Genomic DNA, 26418 nt, shown 5'->3' with positions numbered 1-26418 from the left:
GTTCTGATGAAGATATAAGTTAAAGTAGCTCTGACCTCGCCTTTAAGTCTTAGTATAAATTGTGTTACCTAACTAAATTAATAAATGATTTTGTATTTGAAAGAAAAACGTCTAAAGTGAAAGATTATTATTATAATAAAGAAGGAATTTGTACCTGGAATAATAATACTACTACCAACCTACGTAAAATAAAACACAGCAAAAATATTTTAACATTAACATGGAGTTAGAAATAGTGTGTAGTGTAAGTGTCGATCGATATTCCTTTTGTTAAAAATAGTGTGAATTCTGTAAAAATTTAACAAGTCGACAAGAGAGATAGATCAGTTTTAAAGGTTTTATTTATATTAAAGTAATACAATACTTTTCTATGAGACATTTTTAAATCAACTATATTTTTTATAACAATTATGTTACCACGGAAACTTCTTGTATGCCAATTGCCAGAATATACATTCTTCACAAATTCTATGCATAAGTTCTACCGTATAGTGCAGAAACGCAACTCTCTATTATAGATTAGATTAAAATTTAAAAGGCGTCACGCATGTCAAAATCTAACCAATTCTCAAGCCAGGTAACTTCATAATATACTCTGTTATCTGTCAGATAGTCTATGGACTTTACTTAATAGTTAACATTACCAAGTACCAACATTTAAATTTATATCCCGCGCCCGCCGCGACGAAAAAATATTCCTCTGATCAAAATACAATTTTTATTTTAAGTTTCACAAATTATGGCGGAGGTAGCAGGATTTAGTTATAAACGATACGAGAAGTCTTTAGGACTACTTACTACTCGATTTGTGACATTGTTACAAAAAGCTAAAGATGGTGTTTTGGATTTAAGATCCGTAAGTATAAAAAGAAAAACATTCTAATTGTATAACAATAATAAACAACTATTAAATATTTTAACGTGAATTTTAGGCTACCGAAATATTAGCTGTTCGGCAAAAAAGAAGAATCTATGATATCACTAATGTTTTGGAGGGTATTGGGCTAATAGAGAAACGAAGTCAAAATAGCATTCAGTGGAAGTATGTTTAATTGATGGTCTTATATGGTTCGTAGACTGTAACTGTATTTAAGCAAATATTTTTTTATTAGAGGTGCTTGCCATGATGGAAATTCAAATGAAATTGGAGCAAAGGTGAATTCCTTAAGGAAACAAATAAGTGCTCTTGAAGATCAAGAACAACTATTAGATCAGTAAGTTTTACTTTAATATCTTATCATAGTTTAATAGACATTTCTAACCGCTTTAACTGAATCATGTAATTTATTATTGTTAAGGCTAAATAGTAGCAAACTAAATTTTTTGGTGGTGTTAAATTTATAAATCAAACATGCCTTAAAATAATTTAACTTTTCAAATATACAAATATTAGTGGGTTCATTCTCCTTGTATGAGGTTTACAACCTTCGCAAAACAACAGCCAATTATTCAGTGGTGCTGAACATAATGATATAAAATATTGACAAAACTAGTAAAACTTAATTGTTAAAAGGAAATTTATATTATCTTAACATTCACATGAGTAAATTTATTGTTAGCAATTTGTTTGACTTAAAAAAATATTTCAAATTAGGATACAATCTTATAAATATAAATTTATATTATCTTAACATTCACGTGAGTAAAATTTATTGTTAGCAATTTGTTTGACTTAAAAAAATATTTCAAATTAGGATACAATCTTATAAATATAAATTTATAATATCATAACAAGTAAGAACTTTTAGGCACATGCACTTTATAGAGCAAAGTATCAAAAACATACTGGATGATTCGGACAATCAGAGTTTAAACTATGTCAGAGAAGCTGACATAAGGAAGTGTTATGATGGAGAAAAAGATCAAAATATACTAGTATGTGAGTGTCCCCTTGGCACTGAATTCTCATGCAGCCATAATCCATATGAGGTATTATTCTTATTTTGCTTAAATATGTAAAAGCTTAAAATATTAAATAATATGTTGGCAATTAGATATATTAAACTTATAAATATGACACAAACCAAAACAATTAAACATAAAGAGAAAGAACTTATAACCATTTTTATATTACTAAATATAAGCTAAATCAGAAGCAAAGTTTGAAGTCATGAAAAACACAAATGATAAAATAGTTGGCGAGTTATATTTCTCTTAATTATTTTGTTGTTGTTTTAGGAAAAGGGCAGCATATTGCACTTAAAATCACATGAATCTGTAGGAGTTATATTATTATGTGATTTAAATAAAGAAAAGGTATGAAAACTTTTATTATTTTTTAGACAATTATTTACCTTTTATAGAAAAAAGTAGACAAAATGTTTATTCTACCAAATGACCAAGTAACAGAATTCAATCATATTAGAGATTTTGTTTACAGGACAAGTTCGTTATTTCAATGTTTGAAATGGTGAAATACTTATTGTGCTTTTCAGGAAATGGATCTAGACGACACAGATGAAGAAGTGGAGAGTTACACAGAATTAGGATTTAGTAATACTTCATCCAATGCAAGTGAGTGGTTTACAATGAAACATATCTCCCATGGAACGGTCCTTCAAATCTACTTTTGTTCTAGATTACCTTCTACGATTGAGTCCGCCCATCACAAAATATGACTTCACATTCTCCTTGAGCGGGTCGGAGGGACTGTGCGATCTGTTCGATATCCCTTGCTAATGTTCATATCAATATTTTTAAGATGCTATTTTATTTGAAATTTTATTTTGTGATCATGTTGACTTTACATTTTGAAGAAAATCATGTAAATATATAATCGAGAATGTTCACGACGTGAAAAAGTTTAAGTGAATAAAACAAATATTTCTGATATTAAATTGGTTCATTTATTTGGTTTCGGTTTGGAAACGAAACGATCCAAGACGCCAAACGATTTGCTCGGCTTCTGCCCGTCCTTCGTCTCGTTCGACGTCGCTCGTGTTTTGATGCTTTCCATTATTTGATCCTGAAAATTTTCGAAACTGCAATTACGCCTTTGATAGGGCCGGATGCGATGCCCTCGTACGATATCCGAGTCTCGTGAATAATATTATGTTGTTATTCAATATAGCGGTACACTACTGACCTTTCTCGCCTTATCCTTAATTATCTTCTTTCTAGCAATATTAGTCAGTCCTTTATTTTTACGTTTCGCCTTCACGTCGATCTTCTTTCGCCTCACGTGCTGAAAGTAAATCAGTTTTTAATATGAACAAAAGATAAAGAGCAACAACATTCCAAAGAGACCGCTTCGGTTCGGATATCACGCCGGGCCGAGGTCGTCGCTCACCGGTAACTCGGTCTTGGCCTCGAGTTTGTCCTGAAGCGTGGGCACATCCACCTTGACGACCTCGAAGGGGTCCAAGGCGATCAAGTCCGCCGGAATCTTCTCCAGCAGGGCCTTGACTTCGGCCTCCTTGCGCTGAGCCTTGTTTTGGTACGGATTGCTCTCGTACGCGTCGAAGTTGGGCTCGCCGCTGCCTGAGATGCAAAGGAAAAGTTTCACGATAAAAACGAAACCGGGGCACCGCCGAGACGACGGAGCGGTCTCGACGGTCGACGTGTCGCGGACAAATTTTACCCCTGCCGAAGATTTCGAAAGAAGCAAACAATATCTGGTCACATTTGTGATTGTGAAATCTCACCTGGCACTAGAATGCTCGTGAATCCACCGGAGTTCCCGATCCCGAGTACGTCTTCGTAAGGGCAGAACTTGAAGTTGCAGATTGACTTGGCCATTTTGTGTCTCAAATACGGTTTGTCCGCTGTTTTCGTACAGGTGTCACTGTAACGTATTATTATTATTCGAAGACAACAAACATTATTATTATTACGCTAGTAAAGCAATGAACCGTTGGACAAACTCACCTATAAATTTCCACGACTTCTCCCAATCCGACAGCCAGCATGTCCTTCTGTGAGAAATCCAAGTCGACAGCAGAACTTCTGAGACGGTAATGCTGTAAAGGACCATCCATATTGCGAATGTCCCATATCTTCAAACTTTTGTCCACACCCGTCGTGGCCATGTACCTTTAAGTTAATGTCTTTTAGATGTACAAGTAGGCAAAATTCGAAATCATATATTCATATAGGTAACACATTGTATATACAAAAATATATGAAATAATCCTAATTTTACATCGACTGCCAGTTCTCAAATCAAGGGCGTAGAACGGAAGAGAAGAACTCGTAATAAACTCTCCGCCACTTTTAATCGCCAAGTTTTTTGTTTTACACAATGTTTGTAAGGAGCTGCAATCGTTACACCATATTCCACATGACATCTTACGTAGTTAAGAACATAAATTAAAAACAAAGATTTATCCTCTATCTAGCGTTTAACCCAATTTAATCAATTGATATAGATTTAGTATTGTCTTTTGTTAACATAGCTTTTACACATTAAAAAAACACTTTTTAACCGGATTGAAGCTATGTAATAATAATACGTAGCTTCAATCCAGTTAAAAAGTGTTTTCTTAATGATATAGATCTTACGTTCCCTTCTGATCTACAGCGATAGCGCTCAGGGGCGTTTTGTGGCATAATATTTTGGCAAGAGGTTTCTTGACAGTCGGAGACCACATTGACACGACACCTTGAGAATTCCCCAAACATATTGTTGCATTATAAGGGTTGTGCGTCATCACAGAAGTCCTACCCAAGTGATTGTTGTAATGACCCGCTATTTCTCCTATAGATATATCCAGCCACGACATAAATCCGTATTCATTCTGTAATGTCAATAAATTATTAATAATACTTCCATATAATTTGTAATTTGCAATTGTACCATTACAAGGGCATAACATGTGTACAAAATGTCTCAGGAGTTTCTATTTTTTTGTATTTATTTTATAGTTTATTTCTAGTTTATATTTTACATGTAAAAGTACTGAGGTAGCATTTTCTTTGAAAGCTAGACTTTTAAAGGGAATTTTTGAAATTTTCTTTTCTCGTTGAAATACAATAAGGATAATGTTAAACAGTAGTAGAGAAAGTTTCAATGCGTTCATGGCTCAAAAATGTCGAAAAATTGGGTTACATAATACTTGAACTACAAAGCATGCTCGACACCACAAATCAGCAGTGTTGATGGATGTTGCCTTTACCCAAAATGGATACTTGCCGAACAAGATCAATATTAGTATTGGTAATTGAAAAATGATTAAGATCATCAGTAATAACATACAGGTATGAAATTAGTGTAAATCAATTTTATATTAGTTATTACTCATTATAATGAATCAAACATAAAATAAATTGAGTTATCTTCACATTTCGATACTTGTTAAAAACTAAATAGCTATACTCACAACTGCGGCTAGTAAAAAATGATATGGAAGAAATTCCATCCTCAATATTTTATCCATTTTTTTCATACAATGCAACTCCATTCCTGTATTATCATAAATATACAACCATTCCTTTTGAGCGGCTGCTATCATAGTCTCAACATGTAACCAACTGGAAATAAGTGAAATCAGTCACAATAAATAGCATTTTTATAATTGGAATAGATGGCTGAAGTGGAACTAAATTTGGCTAAGTGAGACTATGGAGTAATTTGTTTTGGAAGCTTTGAATAATGTAAATGTTGCTCTTGTTGGGGCATTAAGACTGGTTTCTACATTGTTAAATGTGCTTTAACTGCTGTTGACATGGTAGTAGTATCATCAGCAATGGTTGCACTTCAAAATCATTCTAACGCTTTAAGAAGCCTTCTAATTAGAGCAGCTTTTTTAGTTTATGCTGTGTAAAGATGAAAAGTAAGTTCTAAAAAATAAGAAAGTAGACATTATAAAAAATATTAAATATATACCTCACGTCATGTATGGATTCCATAACATTAATTTCACAATGTAGCTTTTTAGTGACCCAATCAAAAGCAGCAAGATGACCTTTCTTGCTACCAAGTAGCAAGTGTCTGCCATTCTTTGAATATTTTGCCCTATATGGGCCAAAATCTAGATTAAGGTTGAAAGTTTTTGTAGCAGCTGTGATATCAACATTTTTTACAATCTCCTTTTGGGTTATACATGTTGTTCTGTGATCTTCATCCACTTCTAAGTAACTGAAAAGTTAAAAAGTAGAGTTTTTAAATTTGTCTTATTTCCTATTGAGGGTGGACAGGAATATGAAAAAGATTGTTATTACAGTCAAAACCATTTACGACGACATAGTTTAGAACCAACTGTTATATTGACCAAAATCAAAGGTCCCAGCTGAATTCTATTGTATAAGGTACATAATAATGTGTCATCCGCTGTTACAACAATCTGTTTTTACGGCCCAATAGGAGTAGAACCTTCGATGTTGTTCTAACACTGTGGGTTGTACATATATTTTTTCTTACCCTGCATTTTCTGTTAATAGTATATCAGCCCGTGCTGCTTGGTTTTGGGCAAATCTATATTTAAGTTCTTTCTTTTGTAGTTTGGCTGCATACAGAGGATGTTTGACTCCTTTTCCTGAAATTCCATCCCCACGGGAGTGTTTCTCTAAGTTCTTAAGACTAATTGGTGATTTTCCAGAATTTTTTTTCTTAACAATAACTTTTTGTGGTTTGGAGTCCTTAATTTCAAGTTTCTGAAGGATAAAAAATAAAATAGGTCAGGTGAGTAAATAGAAGACAAATTATGAAATTAGTAAGGATTAATATGTGTTATAGTATCTCACTTTTTTTGTCCATTTGGAATGGGGCTTTAACTTCACGTGGTATTCCTCAACTTCATCAGTGTTTTTGATAAGCTTTGAATTCTTTTCTTTCGTCTTTTCAAAGTAGCGTAGCTGAAATTTGGGTTATGTTACATTAGAAAGTGAAATAATATTATTAAGTTTCCATTATTAGGGATTAGAATTAGTACCTTTTTTATTTCTTCCGATTTAACTTTCATGTCTGTATTCTTTATTAATGTTGAAAAATAATATTTTGTATGCACATGCGATGCTGTCAAGTGTCAGTAGACAGAAGGATCAACACAACACAGTACAGACCACCGTATTCGGAACAAGATTCTGTACAGAATACAGATTAGATAGTAGTATACTACAGATGGGAAGTTGTGCATTTCAGAAGACAAGACAGAACAGAACAAGAAGCTTAGAAGAGTCTTGCATAAAGTTAAAACTTTTGCCATTATATTTAAAAAAAGTTCCGTCTTGTCGCTATTTGATTTAAATAGCTCGTGTGTAGTGCTCGATATATAATAGAACAGCTTTGTTATCGAAATAACTTTATTCATATTGGTAAACGAGTACACTTATGAAACCATTAATACAACCAGCGTTCTTGATTTTTCACCATCAGCCGCCCTTTTTTTACTGCAAAATAATGTTCCTGTATGCATATGTTAGATCTTTGGCTGAATCTGTATTCATTTTACAATCAGTAATCGATGGTATCAGTACAGATTTAGATATAATATTTAATGAATGTATAGATTGTGGAGTGTTTTCAGACCAGATGAAGCTAAGTAAAATTATACCGTTATTCAAAACGGGCAGCACTTCTGACCCCACAAATTTTAGACCCATATCAGTGCTGCCGGCATTGAGTAATAAACTTATACATAGCCAGCAGTATGGTTTTACAAGAGGTCGCTCCACAGCCGATGCTGGCATAAGATTAATTTCCGAGGTTTTAAATGCTTGGGAAAATTCTCATGATGCCATTGGGGTTTTTTGCGATTTATCAAAGGCTTTTGACTGTATCCATCACGAAATCCTAATCAAAAAACTTCAACACGATGGCATTGGCAAAAAAGCGCTAAATCTTATGGAATCGTTTCGTTAACTGATTTTATGTAAGTAAGTTACTGCTTAATGAAAATAAAAGAAAATCTATTAGATTTACAACGACTAGCGTAAAGCGAGATATTGGTAACCTGAAAATTAAGGGCAGTGAAGTAAACTGTGTTGACAAAACTGTGTTTCTAGGCATAACAATAGATGGTAAACTTCAGTAGGTGTGGGCACATAGAGACTCTTTCGAATAGCTCTGCAGCATATGCAGTAAGATCCGACAGTTTACTGACACCGAAAGACACGGCTAAAATTGTGTATTATAGCTAGTTTCACAGCGTTATGTCGTACGGTATTCTACTGTGGGGTGCTATTGCAGAGTTTCAATCCATATTTGTGCTTGAGAAGCGGGCTGTACGGGGTATTTGTTGTGTTTCTCCGAGGGAGTAGGTGCGGAATAAGTTTAAGGAATTAAATATTATGACACTATCTGCATTGAACGACGCTCTGAGTACATGCGATGCAGATCCATTTAATGTCTTCAGACGTAAGATGCTGCAGCCACTGTCGATCCATGACCAATAGTGACCATTGCATAGTAGAAATATATTAGAATGTTAAATTGTACAATTGTATTTTTTGTATTACTTGTATTTTTTGGTCTGGTTTGTCTATTGCTTTTAATGTTTAAGTTATTTCCTCTCTGTCATTGTAATGTTTCCCTTTAAATGTTGTGCACACTTGTTATTGATGCACATGCATGTATCGTGCTGTTATATGTCATGTGTTTTCTGTAAGTGGTTGTATGTATTTCGTTAGTGTGCCTTTTAAAATAAATAAATAAATATATTCTTGAAGCCTTGTTGTACAAAAAAAATATAAACGTTTTTAAAACAAATGGTGACTTTCACCAGTATAATACGTGAAATAGAACTAATTTGAGGGTACGACCAACCAGGCTCCAAAAGATAAACCACTCCTTATACTGAAATTGTATTCGTTTTTACAACAAACTCCCAAGCGAAACTAGAGAATTCAAAGCTATCGTTAAACGTAAATTAATCAATAAAGCTTTTTATAAATTTGAGGAATACTTAAATGATCCTAATCCTTGGGGTTGTTTTGTTCCAGTTCAAACAATTTGTATGACGCAATACTTGGCGATTAAAAAGAGCGGCGAAAAGTTTCTTGCCAGTTCTTCTTATCCGCCCTTGACTTGCGAACTGTTAGTAAATGTAAATTTACAATTAATTTAACTTCTTTTTGACATTCATAATTGTACTTGTTTACCTATATGAATAAATGATTTTTGGCTTTGACTTTGAATTATGAACGTCAACAGAAAAGATGTTAAATTGATTCTAAATTTACATTTACTATCAGATTTCTCTTATATACTAGCCTCGAGTCAACACTATATTCGGAACCTAAAATCAAATTCGTAACTCATGAATGCTTAAGATAGAATTCGTAAGCGTAAAAGATAAGAGTAGACCGTAGAGTGACAACGTTATTTGTTTGTATGCAGCTGCCTCCACATAGTGGTAGTGCGAAGCCAAAAGTGCCTTAAAAAGTATTAATCGGAAGAAATCCTCCGAATCCTCCAAGATAAATGTGGTAGACGATGCAGAAAGATCCCAGATGACTACGCATCGCCAAGGGATCAACCTGCTCGGAAAGTGTCTGGTCGTTGACGATTCGAATCGCTATTGGTTGAATACGGTCAAGTTGTTGTACTAAGGCGCTAGTGGTACTTGCGATTCTGTAACTCACAGCGGATTCCGCTCTCAAATCACTCGTGAAGGTCTCATGTTTTCGCTTTAACTATGACAAATGACCTTTAGTGCCTCTCCTAATTTAATCAGGCTATAGCATAAGATCTAAAGTTAAAGTTAAAGGCGCGTAGGCAAAGTCCGCGATTTGGGTGTTTTGTTCATACCAGATCTCTCATTTGCGGAGCATATTCGGATGATTACAGATGCTGCATCTAGGAGGTTAGGGTTTGTCCTATATTCTATATTGATTTGGGTGTTATATTGCTATATTCATTGTTAGTATATGGAAATGATTGAAAGCAAACAAAGGAGTTCCTTAGAAATTTGTATAAAAAAAGGTACAACTTTTTTCCTTACCTCTACCCTACTAAGTTCTTGATATCAAGAACTTTACTTTTACTATCAAGAACTTAGAAGGATAGGAACTTTTAGGGTATAACTCATTAGAACTTTGTAGGGATTTAGCTATAATCATATTTGGTTTAAGCATAATTAAAAATGAAACGGAGAGCGCATACTTGCTTGAAGAAATTATGAGACTACGTTCCGGACAATTATTACCGCTGCCGGAAACAACTTTTTTGCTTTGCTGTTTCTCGACTCTTCGCCGGAGAGTGACCTATTTGTGAAGCATATGGGGTTTATAATGTACTTGGAAAAGATAGTGTAAAGGAGCATATTAGCAGGAGGTTTTCTGTCAATTTTGTACAATAACTTAATTGTATACTAGTATTTAATTTTAGGTTATTTTTAGTTAGAATTTGGCCATACCCCATGTATGGCTAACTTTTAATAAATAAATGTTACAATTTGGCATTCTGATAAACAATAACCGCGATAAAATCGGTTCAAGTGAGATTGTGCATTTGGAAGTAAAATTCGACACTTACAACACTTATCCCGCCTTCCACTGCGAACGGAACGGACCCATTACGGACTCTGCTACATTCGTTACGATGATTTTCATACATGCCGTCTCCGCTTTGGTGAAAGTTCGGTAGTTTCTGAATATCTTTTGATATTTTTTTTTATGTATTAGTGTCTGCAGTAAATGTTTCCATTATTAATGTGTGTTGATATGTTTTTCATTTGATGGGGCGAGAACAAGTGTTAGTAAACCAAATACATTAAGAATGTTTTAATCTATTCATAAACATAAAAAACCTTAGGTAACTATTTAATGTTAAATAACATTGTAAAATTATTAAAATGGCCTAAATAAAATAAACTACGTAGGCCTAAATCCTAAGTAAGTTGAGTAGTTGAATTATATTCGGGAAGAGGTTAAGAGGTAAGGATAAGTCTGTAGTGGAATACCTGGCTTTACTAAATAAAAACCATCTTTTAAGTTAAATAATCACGCGGTGGTAATTTTGATATTTATTACTTTTTATTCTCTTTAACAACACATACTCAATATATTACAGAAACATATATGACAATCAGATTAGTAACATAGTAATAGGTATTATTTAATGCGTATATATTTAAGGTTCGTTCACTGTCCGTTTTCACTTTTCACTTTAGTCATAATAATAACACAAATGACGTTTGTCGGTGCGTCTCAAAGATAAATAAAACATTTCCTTATAAAGCACAAAACATATTGCAAATTAACAGCCTCCGATCTCAATTCGAACTATCACATTCCGCAAACAACAATAAATAAATAACAATAACAAAATCACAGCGAAGTGAACATTGGCTAACAAGGATTATTCCTATAATTGGGTATCAATTAATGACTGAAGGACCTTACTCCACCTAATGAGATCTCATTACTATGACGCCTGTGCGTCTTAACTAATATTCACAATCATTTATGTACAAGTAAACTGACTAGTGTCTCTTAACTTTTATATGTTTTTACAAATATGTTCGATCCCCGTAACTTCCACCCCGTTAAAGTCCAGCAGTATTTGGCACACACCCGCACCCCCTACAATGCGGCAGAAGGGAGAGGAATTATATTATTTCCTATTTCCTTCCGAGAGGGACCTTCTCTGTAATCTATATGTGAGCGTGAATCAGAAATATCATCCGCTTGTGTGCCTATAACTACGAAATAAATACACAGTATTTACAGTTATATATAGAGACGCGTATGGGACTAAAATCGTTCACATTACAAGTATAAAGTTCTCCTTACATTAATTTAAGCATACATACGAATAACAGTGTTAAAATTCATTTTAGACTAGAATTACGATCTTAGTGATATTAGTCTGTTTCAATGTAAACGTGACGTCTCAAAGAATTCACACATCGTATACAACAGTTTACAAAACAGTTCTACGGTCCGCTTCTCCGGAGACTGAACGGTCTCTTCGTCCGCACACTTCACTATTAACTCGAGTAAGCCCCGTCGTTGGCGATTAGCGCGTCTGATCGCTTTCGGCGGCGCTCGGCGAGCCTTAAATGGGGGTCGGAAGCACTGTAAAGTCTTGAAGCGCGTTCTTAACGGTTTCGTAGATGGGCCGGTTTTCGTCTGGGCAGTACCCGTCCGGGGAACATAGGGTCTGCAGCTTGGTTAGGTAGGAGTCGAAGTTGTCGTGGGCGGGCTTGTCACCGGGCGCGGGCGGCGGTGCGGCCCCAGGGGCGCCCGATGACGTCACGTGTGCGGCTCCCCCGCCGGGGATCTTCACGTGCTCTAACAGCGTTATTACGTTATTTCTCAGGCTCTCGTAGTACTCGTTCAGATTGTTGTTTCGTTGCGACATCAACTGGTTTTCCTGTTGACAAACGTACTCCTTATAATATAACGAAAAGAAAATGTATTCGATTCATTCATTCATTTTGAGACATTGAGTGGCTACCGTATCGAATAGAATAAGTAGTACTCACTAAGCAATGCTTTGCGTTGGACGTTAGGAGGACTCAAAGTTGGATGTTTGAAGCCATGACAGTACCATCTACGTTACGACAAAAATATCCACTTTGAGTGTTATATTCGGATCTAATTCACACACACACAAAAGCATTGGAGACTCCTTACCCTTTCCCCGGTGCTGAGATGTGACTCCATAGCGTTGATGTCAGATTTCAGCCGCAGCATTTGCGACTCTACCCTGGCGTTCTCTCGTTGTAATTCAGTAATTTCTTGTTCCAACGTCATAAGGTCCTCGCCGTTTCCGGTCTGCATGTTGATGTCCATGCCTTTAATTATGAAAAATACAAACATCAATATCAAAATATTTATTTTATATTATTAATTATATATCCAAACTATATTCAAAATAAAAAAAAAATATATACTCACTTGAGTACGGCTTTGGATAAAGAGGCGTAATGTCATCTGGGTATTTGGCCTTTTTGGGTTGAGGCGTGGGCGTCGTGGCGCCGGCTACCGGACACCCTGACAGCGAGCGATGCGTCAGAAAAGACCCGTTTATATGCCCGGACCCGTCACAACCGGGTGTAGGACAATTGACTCCATCGAATTTGATCGCCGAAGCGGCGGCTGCCACTGCCGCCTTGTGTTGTTCGACTGTCCCGCCACTTTCGAGCACCCGCATTTTGTTTCGATTCGCTATCGGGCATCCGGATGCACTATGGGATACAGGTAATCTTATATTACACTTATGATGCCAAAATCAGCGTTTTTATACCTATGTAATACTGGATGGGCTTCACAAATATACTTTATTACTAAATACTAAGTCTTTACCTATGCAATTAAAGATTTATATAAAATTTGGAAAATATAAAAAAATGGCGGTTACATAGGATTAATAAATTGTTCATGGTTTACTTTAAATGTACCTTCTTAATTTGTCGTCCTCTTACCTTCTATGTGATAAAAATTTCCCTGTGGCATGTCCAGATCCATCACAACCCGGAATAGGACATCTAAGCAGCGTGTAAAGCGACAAACTCATTGCAATGGTTGGTCAAGAAAATGCGACGTTAGTAAAATATTTTGTTTTACATTGTTTGATTACAATATTATGGAAATAACGATATATTAATTATGTCTGTGTGCCGTATTGACCTACACGTCTTTTATACTTCTATTGAACAAGTAGAGAAAAAGCCAGAGAGTCAGTTCAGAAACTATATCTTGCCTTCACGAAACCTAATGCCAAAATAATTTTCCCTTCCCGACCAATAAAAGAGATCCTACCTGAGTGGTTCTGAATCTTGTCCATCTCGGGGTTTGCTCTTGGGTTTGTTTGCCCTGGGACAGCCAGACAGGGATCGGTGTGAGGAGTAGTTCCCTGTGACGTGACCTGACCCATCACAACCTGGCGTCGGGCACTTCAGCTCTTGTGAATGGGGCTGGAGTTGAGATCGGTCGGCGCGCGGACATCCAGATAGACTGCACATATACAAACTGCTTACAATGGCGTGTTACTGTATCTTAACATACGATATATTTCAATAATTTATAGAAATAATAATAGTATTTAACTATTTCAGAATCAACTAATTATTTTCCGGGAATACGTTCATTATTTTTAAATCAGAAAGGGACTAAATTGCTAAACTGCTAATAAATGGTTTTAGTTTTGTTTCTCCTTCACCCGTTAGTTCCAGATTCCAGAAAATGCATTGCATAAACCAAAAGCATGACCAGCTGAGATATTGTAATATATATTGTATCATATAAAATTCTTAACTTAGTATTTAAAACAAATATGAGCTTATTCTTATTCAGAGTAAATCGTTAGTAAAAATAGTAATAACCACATCGACAAACTCAACATGCAACTATTTTAGACGAATACGTTAAACGATAATGTACCTACCTGGTATGATAATATTGACGTGTTTAAGCGTACTTGTGTTATTTTTAGTTGTCATAAATTATTATATTACTAATAGCCAAAGTCGAAATACGATGATAGCAAACAAACGAAGGTTTTCATAATAGTAATTATTCCTTATTTACAAAACAATAGTAATATATATATATATATATATAATAACATTTAAGAATAATTCATAGTATGTTGAATTATTCTAAGAGAAGTTTACGATTCGGTATGCTCCTAATTTGCGTAAGAAATTACGTCTATTTATGGACACCATGAAGAGTATAAATAAATCCGGAAGACGTTTTCGAGAGTTAAAGCATCGCGTTTATTTTAATCTCTACGTATAAATCTATAACACGAGAGGTTTTATGGCCTTGTTTTTAGAGACAATGTTTGACTATCTTTTTTGAAATTGTATATTTGAGTAGTGAAGAATGTGCAGTCGAAATTAGAAACAGATTACCACCGTCATGCGGTTAGTCGAATCAAACACAGCGGGTGCGGAAATGCGTGAAACTAGGTCGTCAAAGACTTATGTTTAGTATACAAATGCTCTGCGCACATATGAGACTGTCAATTTCACGAATATCTATTGCATTCTCAGTGGCCCTTGCCTGCGATGAGTGGCGAAATTACCACTTATGTGCCCGGAGCCGTCGCAGCTCTCGACCGGGCAATGAATCAGCTCTCTCGGCTCCCGTATGCGGTAACCCAGTTTCCCATAAAAGTCGTCACGATGATTGCTACATTAACAGTTTGTTCGGAATGTGTTAAGTAATTGTCTCGCTTTAACCGTAACCTTGTTAGAAACCTATAGTATTTACTTAATTAGCATTGATTCAAGTGATTAACCTAATATTAAAAATTGGCGCGAACTGAGTTTCTCGTAAACTGAATTGTTTAAATGTCAATATGTAGAGTTATTATCGTGTTTATAGGGAAAATGTTAAAGTCGACACGTCATTAAAAAATAAAATTTAATTAATCACAATCTTACCTGCTTCTCTGCATGTTTTGTACTTGTATCTTATCAATATAATATTTTATCAGCGCGTGGAAGCGCGCGTCGTGCGCGGACGCCGGTATATTTAGACTGATCCGTCAAGTGTGACTTACGAAGTATAAATTCGTAAATCCGTATGACGCTACAAGTGTGTCACTATTCAGGTAATACTATATAGTATATGGTATACAGACAGTGTGTCTTGACCAGACGTTCGCATTAGCATCTGCATTTTGTCACTGACAGAATTAATGCCTTGTTTTTGTTGTTTTGTCCTTGACATTCGTGTAATATCCATTCGTTGTACGCAAAACGCTTAAATATTTTGGAATGGAATGAAGATAAAAGAGAACACGTGTCAAGGTTAAACACTTGTGTTGTGTACGAACTATTGTAATTGTTGATAAAATCAATAATTTATTTACTTAATAATTGGTATCAAATGAGGCCATAATATGAAGTATTCATTCTCGTTTGTTTCGCCATTGCAAGCAGTTGGTTAGGTGGTCTTTATAGTAATTAGAGTTCTCATTACGATTTTTAAAATTTCATTTTTAATCAGTTTATGACTGTTTATGCTTTTGGGTTATTTAAAGTAACATTAAATCCGAACTTAAATTGGTTCTATCTGGTAAGTCGTATGTCTAAGGAGAAAATTATCATTCGAAACGGAGTTTGTCCCAGGATGTACATTCATAGAAAATACTCTTATAAGACGTTTATGTAAAGTTATCTAGATCTTTCTGCGACGATAATTGTTAAGTTTCTTACTTCTGCACTCTACTAATATATAACTTTCCATTATATATAGATTCCGATTATTATACTACAATAAGTTTCTGAAAAGAGCATTTGTCTATTCGTTAAAAAATCAGAGACCCTGGAATCGTGGAGCAAGTGTGACTCTCGTGGCTGTGAGTGTCGATGTTATATTCACCTGCTGTCCTTAGGTTTATCGTGTGGCGCGTGAGGCGGTGGCATATAGCAGGGCGGCGAGTAGGGCGGCGCGTGGGGCGGATAGGCAGGCGGCGGCGGGTATGCTCCACACTGGTACTGGTAGCCGCCGTAGCCCGCCGCTGCGGCCGCCGCCGCGTAGTCTGGTTGACCTAAACCGTAGCCGGCCACCGGGTGTGGACTCACGCCTCCGTAGCCTGTTAGATATCGTTCGATATCGTTAGCTATTTCACAGAAGTCTGGATATGGTTTTAACTTTTTCATTTATTATTAATAATGTGGCAATGCACTTACTAAAATATCGTATTCTGTGCAGATTTTTTTAAAATTACAAATAAAATGTATTTACTTTTATCTTATAAATTTTACGTAGAATTATATTTATAAATGTAATATAGAACTTTTTTATGCTCTTTAATCAAATGGTATTATTATTTCAGTTTATGATAGGCGATGAGGTATTATGGCAGCACAAGACGCCTGCTCACAGAATTAGCAATGTAGCGTTAACGTGTTGCGGCGAGATGGCAGGGGCCGTGTTTTAATTTGTACTGTGTTTTACGACTCTCCGGAGTCCTAGCGACCTGTTTATATTGTATACATATGTATATGCTACAGGTGTTTTGCTTAAGTTTGACAGAGTAAAAAAGAAAAAAATATGGATTTAGTTCAAGTCACATAGTTTTACTTTCAGTGTCTCTCGAGCAAAGCACTCGAAACGTGATATTGATTTTGATATTTTATTAATACAAATAGAACTTACCCGCTGTATCTCGATGATATGCCTCTAGGTAAGGATGGCTTCCGCCACTGTCTGGCGTAGATTCCCGACTATACGTTACACCGCCGGGGAACGCTCTACTGAAAAAAAAGACATAACGTGATATGACATTGAGCAGGCACGCGAGGATACAGCGTTTAAGGCTAAGCCTAACGAAGAATGCCTCACCTATGTGGTAAACGGGTGACGCTAAGGTCGAGGGTCTGGCCCTGCGGGCTGGGCACCTGAGGGCTGGCGGTGAGTTGAGGCGAAGCGCCAGGCTGTGGGCTGCCTCGCGCCCCGCCGGCGCTACTGTACACCGGGGACGCGTAGGGACCCTGTCGTAACAAGCGTGTTAGGTGAATTCTTATAGAAGAGCAGCCGCCGGGGTGGGCACCTGATGAATATCGGGCCTTAGATAGTTTCTCACCTGTGGACTGCCACTAGACGAGGACAGGTCTATAGCCGGGCGGGGATCGCGGGGGTCTCGGGGCGTCGGGCTCCGTGGACGCTGCGCCTGCGCCGCGGCTATCTTCACAGAGAGATTGATCGCGGAGAAACCCGTTGGGACGCCGGCCATCGCTCCCACACCGCCCACTACCCCGCCACCCGCCTCGTAGTGGTACATCGGTCTGGACATACATATTTATTTAGCCCGAACGAAGCCAGCCATCGTGGACGGAAACTTATACATATTCCGTAATTCAAAAGTTAAAAACGCAAAGGCGAGACCCGTTTACCACATAGTAGAGCGCTCGATAAGAGTGAGACCTACCTAGGATAAATGGGTCCGGAGCTGGCATCCTGTTCGGATTGATCCGTTTTCATCGGAGTAGGTAAGTGTGGGTCGTGGTACCGTTCCTCCTCCCAGCCGTAGGGCCGCTGCGGACATTGAGGGTCGTACCGTTCAAACGCCGTGGCACCTTCGTAACATCGAGCTTCGTAGCCGTACCGTGTCTCATTCATTTGGCTAGGAAACAAAGGCAGAAGTTAACATGGTCTTCGCTCTATAACTTATTCAAAAATATCATAATCTCTCAACATATAAGAGGACTATAAAGCTTTTATTTTAATGGTAAAACCTCACAGAGAGTGGGTGCAATATGTATCAAATCCTTATTAAGCGTCACTTCGATAGATTCTCTAGCATGTCTGTACTTAAATGTTAATGTTCCAAAATCAGCTAAACGTGTATTAAGAGCTCACCTATATGACCTGACGTGATCATCTGGTGGCCGCTCATAGGGCGAGCGCTGATCCGGCGGCGCGCCGTAGCCGGCGTGGCGCGTCTCCATGGCGGGAGAGTCGCGCTCGGGCTCGGCGGCCTCTCGCTTTGGGACAAGCAGCTCGGGGGCTTCCCGCTTCACGACTGGACTTTGCGGCGATGCCGCTTCTTCGGGCTCGCGTTTTTGTGGCGTACTTCCGGTGTCAATTATCGCACTCTGAGCAGATATTGATGGAACTGGTGCTGATAAAACTGTAAAATTATAGACTTGTTCATAGACATTCTATACTGCCATAGATTTGTCTAATAACTTTACGAGATGTTATCTGAAAATGCCTTGTGTGTCCTTTTTTATTTGTAAATTTAAACTTTTATACATGGCACTTACTAAAAGTCCGTCCTACAAGTCGCTTCATATTTCTTTATTTAATTATATATTACGTTGCAGTAATACAGTACAGATAAGATAATTACATAATAAGGAGACGAGAGGAGAAAAAGGATTTCCATAGACTCACTGCAGAGACCTTAAAGTATTCGCCAAGAATGGAAGAGTTATGAGATGGGACTGCAAGGATAATATAGTTTTTGGAACAGCGTAGGCTATACCTATGGGCTCACAAAAATTTGAAATCATTTTTGTGATAAGAAGGATTTTTAGTATTGTACAGGACGAGCTGAGAACTTGAGGTTATAAGAGATGGAGAAAGTGAGCATCACGACGCTGACACCGACGCTGGCTAACCAGCATAGCCGATTACGGAAAGCACAGAGGTGGTCGTACTTTCTTAGACCAAATATAAAATGGATCCAGAAATTTTGAAGACGTTCCAGTTTATTAGGCAATTGCTCTTTTATATCAGAAGAGCAAGAATCAGAGTAGTCTAGTAATGTAGTAGTATCCCAGGATAAATTTTGATTAATTAACACTCGTTCTAGAAGATACTTGTATTAGAAAAAAAAAATTACGCAACTCCAGACCGCTTTAAGATCGTGGCATAATGAATACTTGCATGCCGAAATATCGTAGACGTATCTATGTCAGGCGTATAAATCTGGCTACACCTAACTGCCTACAGTATAGAAAAATTATGAACAAAAAATTAACACAAATCGTGGAGAGGCCAAGGTCAAGTGTAGTGTAGTAGTGTAGCCTTTTGTTTGTTTCACCCGAGACCAGACCTCACGCTGAAGTCGATTTATATGGATATATCGTATAATTAAAGTAATTATCGTACCGATAGGTCTAGCACGTTGGGTCCTGGCAGCAGCTTTCCTCGCGGCTGCAGCTGGACAACCGGATAGTGACCTGTGTGTGCTGCGATTCGAGCTAACGTGGCCGCGACCGTTGCAACCCGGCGTCGGGCACTTTAAGATTGTCTCGTGCAACGCCAGTACTAAAATTTGATTATTTCAATTATAAAGTCTATCTATAAGTTCTAAACGACTAAAGAAAGAATATTTTTTAGTACTTGCTACTATTCAATACTTAGGCTCTACAAAAACAAGACCTAAAGCTTGCTTGCTTGGCTTGGCTTGCTTATGCAAAATAATATTAACCTAAAGTTAGATATTGGTATTGTATTATAAGTCACAACCGAAACAGCTAGCTATAACTAAATCGTTAGAATATACTTACTCTCTGGTGTAACTTTATCCTTTCTTGGACATCCTGACAGACTGATGGACAAAGGATTATAAGATTTAGTGTTAGTTAGAACTATGTTCAAAATAAATGATTAAGTTAGTTTGCTTTTAAGATTTCCACTTTTCAGTGGCAGATGTTGACTGAAAAATCATTAAAGTATAAAACTGACCTTCGGTGATGCGAGTAAAGGCCGGTGACGTGGCCCTGCCCATTGCAACCGGGAGTCGGACACTTGTTGCCTTCTGTGGACAAATCGATGATGATAAATTATTATTTTGTTAATGATTTAGTGTGGGCGTGAGGAACGATCGATACGGGCGGGCGTGTCGCTGGGCGTACCTGCGCGGCGCCGCCCAGCCGCCCGAACCCATCCCGCGTCAACTTCGAAGAAAAAATAAAGAACGCCAGGCGACTGCGCGGTCCGACTGAGGTTTTTTCTTTCTCGTAAAGTGGGGCGGGACGCTCACGCCCCGCCCATTACTCTGACCCGTTTTTATTGCATGACGTAAACTCATTTTACGACGCAAATCTTTATATACATTTTCCACGACGTCCACATAGGTCGGGCTCTAATGTGATTACACCCGAACTACATTAGACGATAGATAAAGTAGTAAGCTTAGCCGTAAAATGTAATTATTTATTTCAATAAACTATAACATTCTATTAACCGGCTGCGAACGTTGAACTGCTGAGTCTATGAGCAAAGTGACTTTGAAACAAAGTTCTCCGTAAAGTTCTGTCGTTATGAAGTTTGGTAATGGTTGACGCGGAAGTACCTCTGGAGGCCGGCGGAGAGAGTGCATTAAGCGGGCGTGAATCGCGCGTGGGCTGCGCCGATGGCACGGTCCGAGCCTCGTGCAGCGCTGTGGCGGCGCGGGAGCCTAACCCGGCCGGTTGTAAGATCGTGTATTGTTTTGAAACTTTCGAATTCTTCTCGTGATCATTAGAGTATCCGCCGAACGGCTCACTCGGAAAAGACGTCGTAGGAATTTTATGCTTCACCTCTGCGGGAGGCTTAAATGCAGACTGTGTTGAATACGGCAAGGCAGCCGTGGCTGCTTTGTAAACGTTGTAAAGCGTCTGCTTATTGACAGACATAACCTCTTTCCGTTTAGATTTAGCTTCCCTTTCGTCATCGTATCTATCATCGATTCTGTCGGACATGTCGATTTCAAGTTCATTAGAAGAAGAATCAGCGAGATCATCAAAGTTGTTTTCATCGTAATTATTACATATTTTATTATCCCTTAGACCGTCATCGTTACTGTCAGGTTCTATTTTCTCTATGACGACATTACTGGAGCCGACGTTGTCATTATCATTAGCCTCTTGTTCGCCGATTTGGTTGTTCAAATCGAAACTTCTCTGTGTGCCATCCGTAGTATCTGAAGATTGTGACGGTGATGACGGTAACATTTTATCGGATCGCTTGTCAAGGAACAAAGTATCGAAGTCGTTGTTATCTTCGTTGTCTTCGCTTTGAATAGAATTTTCATCGCGAGACCAACTGGGTAAAGAATTTAAAGCTGAAGGCGTCCTAGGAAGAAGATTGTTTTCTTCTATGGGCTGGTGAAGATTATGTGTATAGACTAGACAACGCTGGTCAGATTCATCCCGTCTCTCATCATCGAGAAGTCGCCGTCGTCTTTTACTCCCCGTTTCTTCATCCATCGATTCTTCGACGCTGCCTTGGTTATGTTGTCTGTCAATAATTCTAAAGGCTTCTACATCTACCCCAAAATCAAATCTTCTTTTGTTTATTTGCGGCAACGATGAGAACGTATTCATCGGCGACGTCCTGTAACAAATATCGTCATTATTACTTAGCCAAAAAAGGAAAAGCAAAGAGAGATATAAATGGTAAAATTAAAAACGTACTTGCGTATCGATTTTCCATCCACAATCAGAATTTTTACGCGGAAATGATTCTCGGTGTTTCCAATCGACGTATCACATTAAATTCACTCGGTCGTTATTTATTTGCACAAAAATCGTTCCCACGTAAAAACCATTTCACTCAAGAGCTTTCAGACCAATTATTTTTCGAATTAGGATTAAAAAGAAGAACTTGCAACAAAAGTTTTATCTCTAAGGAAATAGTGTCAACGTCGACAATGGCATAATTTAGTCGATTCCCGAATACCTAAATGAAAAATACAAATTTTATTTATCTATTACAATATTTATGACTTCGTATAGAATAAAAACGTACTAAGTAATTAACTAACCAAATAAAAAAAATCGCATTGAAAAAGTTTTCTAAAAGTTTTTGTGTTGCGCTTGTAATGACGTAAATTATGAATTCGTATTGTCATTAGTTTTAACTTGACATAAAGAAAATGTGAAGGAGATTTGATATAAATGATATTAAGGCTGATTCGTCAGTAGTTGGTTTCTCGGCATAAATAAATAAGTGTAAGTGAGCTTGAGAGAATGGCCAATATATATTCCGATAGTGGTGTGAATATGTAGTTACGTGAGCACCCCGAAGGCTGTACCGATGTAAGCCGAGATTACACGAGACGTGGCCAGTATTCCAATGGCCCTAAAGGGTTGTAACGTGCGACTGTGCGTTTGCGAAAAGCGCTCGTGTGTTCCCTTAGAGTAATTAGATAAACTCCGAGGGTGGTTTAACCAGTTTAAACTAGTCGTAGCGACCTTTATCAACGGGTGGCGAGTGGCGGGTTATCTCGGGGCCGCGTTAATTGTAATGCCTGGAGATTACGGCACGATATAAGTTCCGCTGCGCTATATTGCGGAACGCGTTTGGATTACGCTAAGACGCTACGTGTGGGGCTCTGTGATGATATCGTGTGTTGTCGCACTAATGCCTTTTAAGGCGCTTCTTGAATAAAGGAAACCACCAAAAGCGTCCAAATTTATAATTCAGATTGTATCTTTTATTGAAAGTGTTAAGAATGCCAATAATTTAGAGTAATTCTTCAAACTCCATAATGCCATCGAAAATGAAAAGTGAGCGACCCTTTCCCGCCCTCGGCAATAACAAACACGCGACCTCCCACGGGTCCCCAGATCGCGTCTTAAATTCAAATTGCACCTTAGGATTCTTAATTATTGAAATCATAAATCAAAATGTGCCGTCTGGGCGCGCGACCATAAAATTGGAGGGAGAAGCTCGAGTGTGGTAGGATTAAGACATTATCACTTTTCTTTGGAGCACTCGCGCCCTCGTCGGCTCGGCTCGACTGTAAATCAGTGGCTAAATCCTCTGGATTAGATTCATAGAGTTGCCGCGGCCTGTGGATCGTGAGGCCGCGATAATGGCATCGTGTGCTTGCGTGATTTCGCTTTTAAATCGACTCCCGCCCGGAGATAAATACGCTTCCAATTTACTTCAATCCCCAAACAGAGTTTACAGTATAAACGGACTTCATAAGTTGAATTTATAGCGAGTAACAGCCTCTGGATTTCGAGTGGACATGTTTTATTGCGTGTATAAGTAAAAATAGTATACTAGGTACTTATACACGGTCTCGAATAAAGGAAACCACCAAAAGCGTCCAAATTCGTCATCATTGTATTGGGCAATTGGTTTTTCTAAATAAAGGTTCGTTGTTGGCAAAAATCTTAAGCAATGAAGACCGACAAACACGTTGACCAAAGTCGTAACTTTTTTAATTGTTAACCATTTTTAGGGTTTCTCTATTTTTATCACTCAGAAGTTGTTACGTCAAAGTTTGTTCAACATTATTTCGACACATCTTTGGGACTGCTTATATTTGCTTGCGTAAATATATTATTATTATAAGATTTTACTTTATACTATTCATGTGATATGTATTGCAACTACATTTATACATATGACTGCTTCATATGCATGAATTCCACCCGCGACTCCCTAAGACTAGCATTAGAAATGGTTTAAAGTATCTTAAAAACTGTTTTATCTCCTGATATCATCATCATCATTGAAATTAAATGATGAAAAATTGTTCAAAATTAAATACATATAATGTTAATAAAAAAACAACCCGTTCAAAAGTCAGTCAACCTGCCAGAGACTCTTTCGCAGACTTTATCCTGGCTCTTACGAAGAGGAACATTCCGTTAAACATGATTTTTGCAAACTTTTACGGTTCACATGAGTCAGGACCTGTCAGAGACAAGTAATATTCCCTGGCCCATGAGAATTTGTCTCAAACTTTTCAATTTCAAAATAAAATAATAATACTTGGGTGCAATTACATAATTTTCTGACTAGATCGAATATGCATTAAAATTTGTTTTTTGATTGTAGACTATTTTTTATCTATTGTATAGTACGTCTATGCCCGTATCACAGTTTAACTATATCCATTAATTAAACACAAACTCATTAAAAATGCCTCGAAAAAAGGCCTTATCGGCATAACTAAACTTAATATTTTAATAATTTATATCGCCTTTAAAATCGTTTAATAAAATAGAAAATATCAAAACCATTTCTAAATATAAGAATAAGGCATATGCGAATAATAATTAATTGCGTTATAATAAATTAAAAAGATCACAAAGTACGTAGACACTAAAGATATATGTTAAAGATTTGTTTGTATGTTTACTTAATACATTCAAAAACTGCTGGAGCAATTCATCACTGAGTAATATATTTATAAATTTAAATGGCAAGGCGTTAGTTAAATAGTGGCGACACTAATCTGACATAAACTCATTAATAGGATACCTATGTGTTGAGTTTAGAAAAACTTACAAAAAAAGCGTCATAGATAATTCATACGTCAGTGACGTGACACAAAATATCATTCACCGATTGGAAGATTGTAATTTATATGTCTTCCATCTAATCCTCACACTGACTTGGAATTTAATTTAATTGGAGACTGTTTTCGATCCAAATAATATATGTAAAACATTGTTTTTGTTGACATATTTACAAGGACGTGCGAGGGTGCGACGCAATCTTGCCTATAGAAGCTTTTTGGTGGGTTCTTAAAATTATGATCGTCTAATTTTAATTTCTAAATACAATTTATTTAACATAATAAAAAAATATATCTATTTACCCATTTCTGGTCTTAAATGGATAGATAACCTTATTTCATTTATCCTAATGTTTTACGCGAACACAGCAAAGAGAGATAATTATTTCTGCGTGACCGAAAGGAACGTACTTTCAAAAGTGCCTTTTTAACAGGCCTAATTGAAATAATTGTTGTTATAAAAGAAACAGTATAGCATCTCATATTTTTCTCATATTCTTTAATTTCCTTAGCACATCACAATCGAAGCAGAATTATCCACATTAATTGTGGCATCTGGCAACAAATATGCACAATTTATTTATTTAAAAATACCAGATAATCCTTCGAGAGTTTCAAAGTCAGTTGAAAGTAAATAGTAATATTGTTGTATAACTTGTTTTTTCTAATAAATTATAACTTAATACATTCCGCCACAGACTGAAATATTTTATTGTATTGCCAATATATAGTAGACCAAATAATATAGCCATGCAAGGTGAGTCGATTTTTTTAATAAACATATCTTTACAGATATACTGTTACCTACATTGCAATATATTACATATAACGTAAATAGCAGTAAAGCTAAAGTTACGTAGTTAAGTCGTATTAAAGTAATTTAGACAAAAGAATCATATGATTGTGAAAATCAATATCGCAATAGTTTAACTGAGTTTGAATAAGTGGGGTAATGGTATCGAGCGGTGCACTAGTCCGCACTCCTGCGAGCCCTTTCCCTTGCATTGGTATTGGGGTGTATAGGGCTGACTCTAATATTATGTGTTCTTTTTATTTCATAAAAAATGTTAAATTCGTTAAGCATATTTTTAACTAATTCAACATGAATAAAAACATATGATTGCATATAATGGATCAATAAAATACAATAACACTGCCCAACGTAATTTAACAAGTTTTTTTTAAATTTATTTTTATATTTTTATACGAAAATACCACATTAAATTGTTTTTTTTCCTTTGCTAAAACTTAATTAATGTACAGTTATATTACATTACACCGATAAGGATTTTGCAGAACCCTACGGATACCTTCCCTACGTGCACTTGTAGCGAGGGTCATAGTATTGCTCAGCGTTCGCCCCTCCGCACACATTCTACTTGTTTTGTATTTTTCTTAAAACTTTATCACCCAAAGTTTAAAGTTATCCGGTTTCTTTAAAGCATTCGTTGTGTATGTATATTAGTTCTTAAACAACGTGTGCGTAATGTGAAGCCTGTAATGTCTGTTTCTGTTTCACGATCAACAAGCAAATGACAATTAGTCGGAAGGTTGCCCATCAGATAGCTCCAGTGGCTTCAGTGGAAACAATTTGAGGCCTTTATCTCGATCGGCCCGAGGCGACACACGTGAAATCCGTTTAGCGACCGACAACCCTACCTGAATTAAACGTTATGTACGCTCCGTAAACCGTAATAACATAAAATTTAACACTTCTCTTTCGAGTCGTTTAATTATTGTTTCATCAACGGAATCATTCTTTGAAGAAAAACAATACACGTTTTTACGTTTCCTAAGGATTATTATATTACGTTGTTTCATTAGTT

General features: G+C 36.9%; 3 protein-coding genes across 4 annotated transcripts in view; 1 reads left to right on the top strand and 2 right to left on the bottom strand.

The window, feature by feature from the left end:
* The first annotated feature begins 650 nt into the window (after positions 1 to 650).
* Positions 651 to 2837, top strand: LOC123711161 (transcription factor E2F5-like). Of its 2 annotated transcripts, none has more exons than XM_045663604.1 (7): positions 651 to 856; positions 933 to 1036; positions 1113 to 1214; positions 1749 to 1929; positions 2179 to 2256; positions 2436 to 2514; positions 2579 to 2837. In XM_045663604.1, exons 1-7 carry the CDS (start codon positions 740 to 742, stop codon positions 2677 to 2679), a joined length of 762 nt encoding a protein of 253 aa, XP_045519560.1. In that variant the 5' UTR covers positions 651 to 739; the 3' UTR covers positions 2680 to 2837. The 2 variants fall into 2 exon arrangements, with proteins under 2 accessions (XP_045519560.1, XP_045519559.1); XM_045663603.1 differs by having other exon boundaries at positions 933 to 1042.
* LOC123711160 (WD repeat-containing protein 46) lies at positions 2830 to 6975 on the bottom strand. The gene is made up of 11 exons (XM_045663602.1): positions 6870 to 6975; positions 6682 to 6792; positions 6359 to 6591; positions 5825 to 6076; positions 5319 to 5469; positions 4501 to 4736; positions 3868 to 4032; positions 3645 to 3784; positions 3290 to 3480; positions 3086 to 3184; positions 2830 to 2965 (listed from the first exon to the last, which is right to left on the bottom strand). The coding sequence occupies exons 1-11, from the start codon at positions 6897 to 6899 to the stop codon at positions 2843 to 2845; spliced, it is 1731 nt and encodes a 576-aa protein (XP_045519558.1). The 5' UTR covers positions 6900 to 6975; the 3' UTR covers positions 2830 to 2842.
* Positions 6976 to 10922: 3947 nt separating this feature from the next.
* Positions 10923 to 26418, bottom strand: part of LOC123711397 (myelin transcription factor 1-like protein) — a 149530-nt gene continuing 134034 nt past the window's right edge. Inside the window, exons 6-21 of the mRNA XM_045663968.1 lie at positions 20973 to 21669; positions 20648 to 20867; positions 20038 to 20110; positions 19860 to 19900; positions 19459 to 19617; positions 18202 to 18472; positions 17771 to 17965; positions 17426 to 17627; positions 17185 to 17333; positions 16999 to 17096; positions 16219 to 16432; positions 13645 to 13854; positions 13308 to 13370; positions 12781 to 13070; positions 12517 to 12677; positions 10923 to 12253 (exon numbers count right to left, since the gene is read on the bottom strand). Of these exons, the coding sequence (XP_045519924.1) occupies positions 11936 to 12253; positions 12517 to 12677; positions 12781 to 13070; positions 13308 to 13370; positions 13645 to 13854; positions 16219 to 16432; positions 16999 to 17096; positions 17185 to 17333; positions 17426 to 17627; positions 17771 to 17965; positions 18202 to 18472; positions 19459 to 19617; positions 19860 to 19900; positions 20038 to 20110; positions 20648 to 20867; positions 20973 to 21669 (3361 nt within the window). The 3' untranslated portion in view covers positions 10923 to 11935. The remainder of the gene's footprint in view (positions 12254 to 12516; positions 12678 to 12780; positions 13071 to 13307; positions 13371 to 13644; positions 13855 to 16218; positions 16433 to 16998; positions 17097 to 17184; positions 17334 to 17425; positions 17628 to 17770; positions 17966 to 18201; positions 18473 to 19458; positions 19618 to 19859; positions 19901 to 20037; positions 20111 to 20647; positions 20868 to 20972; positions 21670 to 26418) is intronic.

The sequence above is a fragment of the Pieris brassicae genome, chromosome 6, assembly GCF_905147105.1.
Source record: "Pieris brassicae chromosome 6, ilPieBrab1.1, whole genome shotgun sequence".
Classification (NCBI taxonomy): domain Eukaryota; kingdom Metazoa; phylum Arthropoda; class Insecta; order Lepidoptera; family Pieridae; genus Pieris; species Pieris brassicae.
This window is presented reverse-complemented; position numbering and strand designations above follow the sequence as displayed.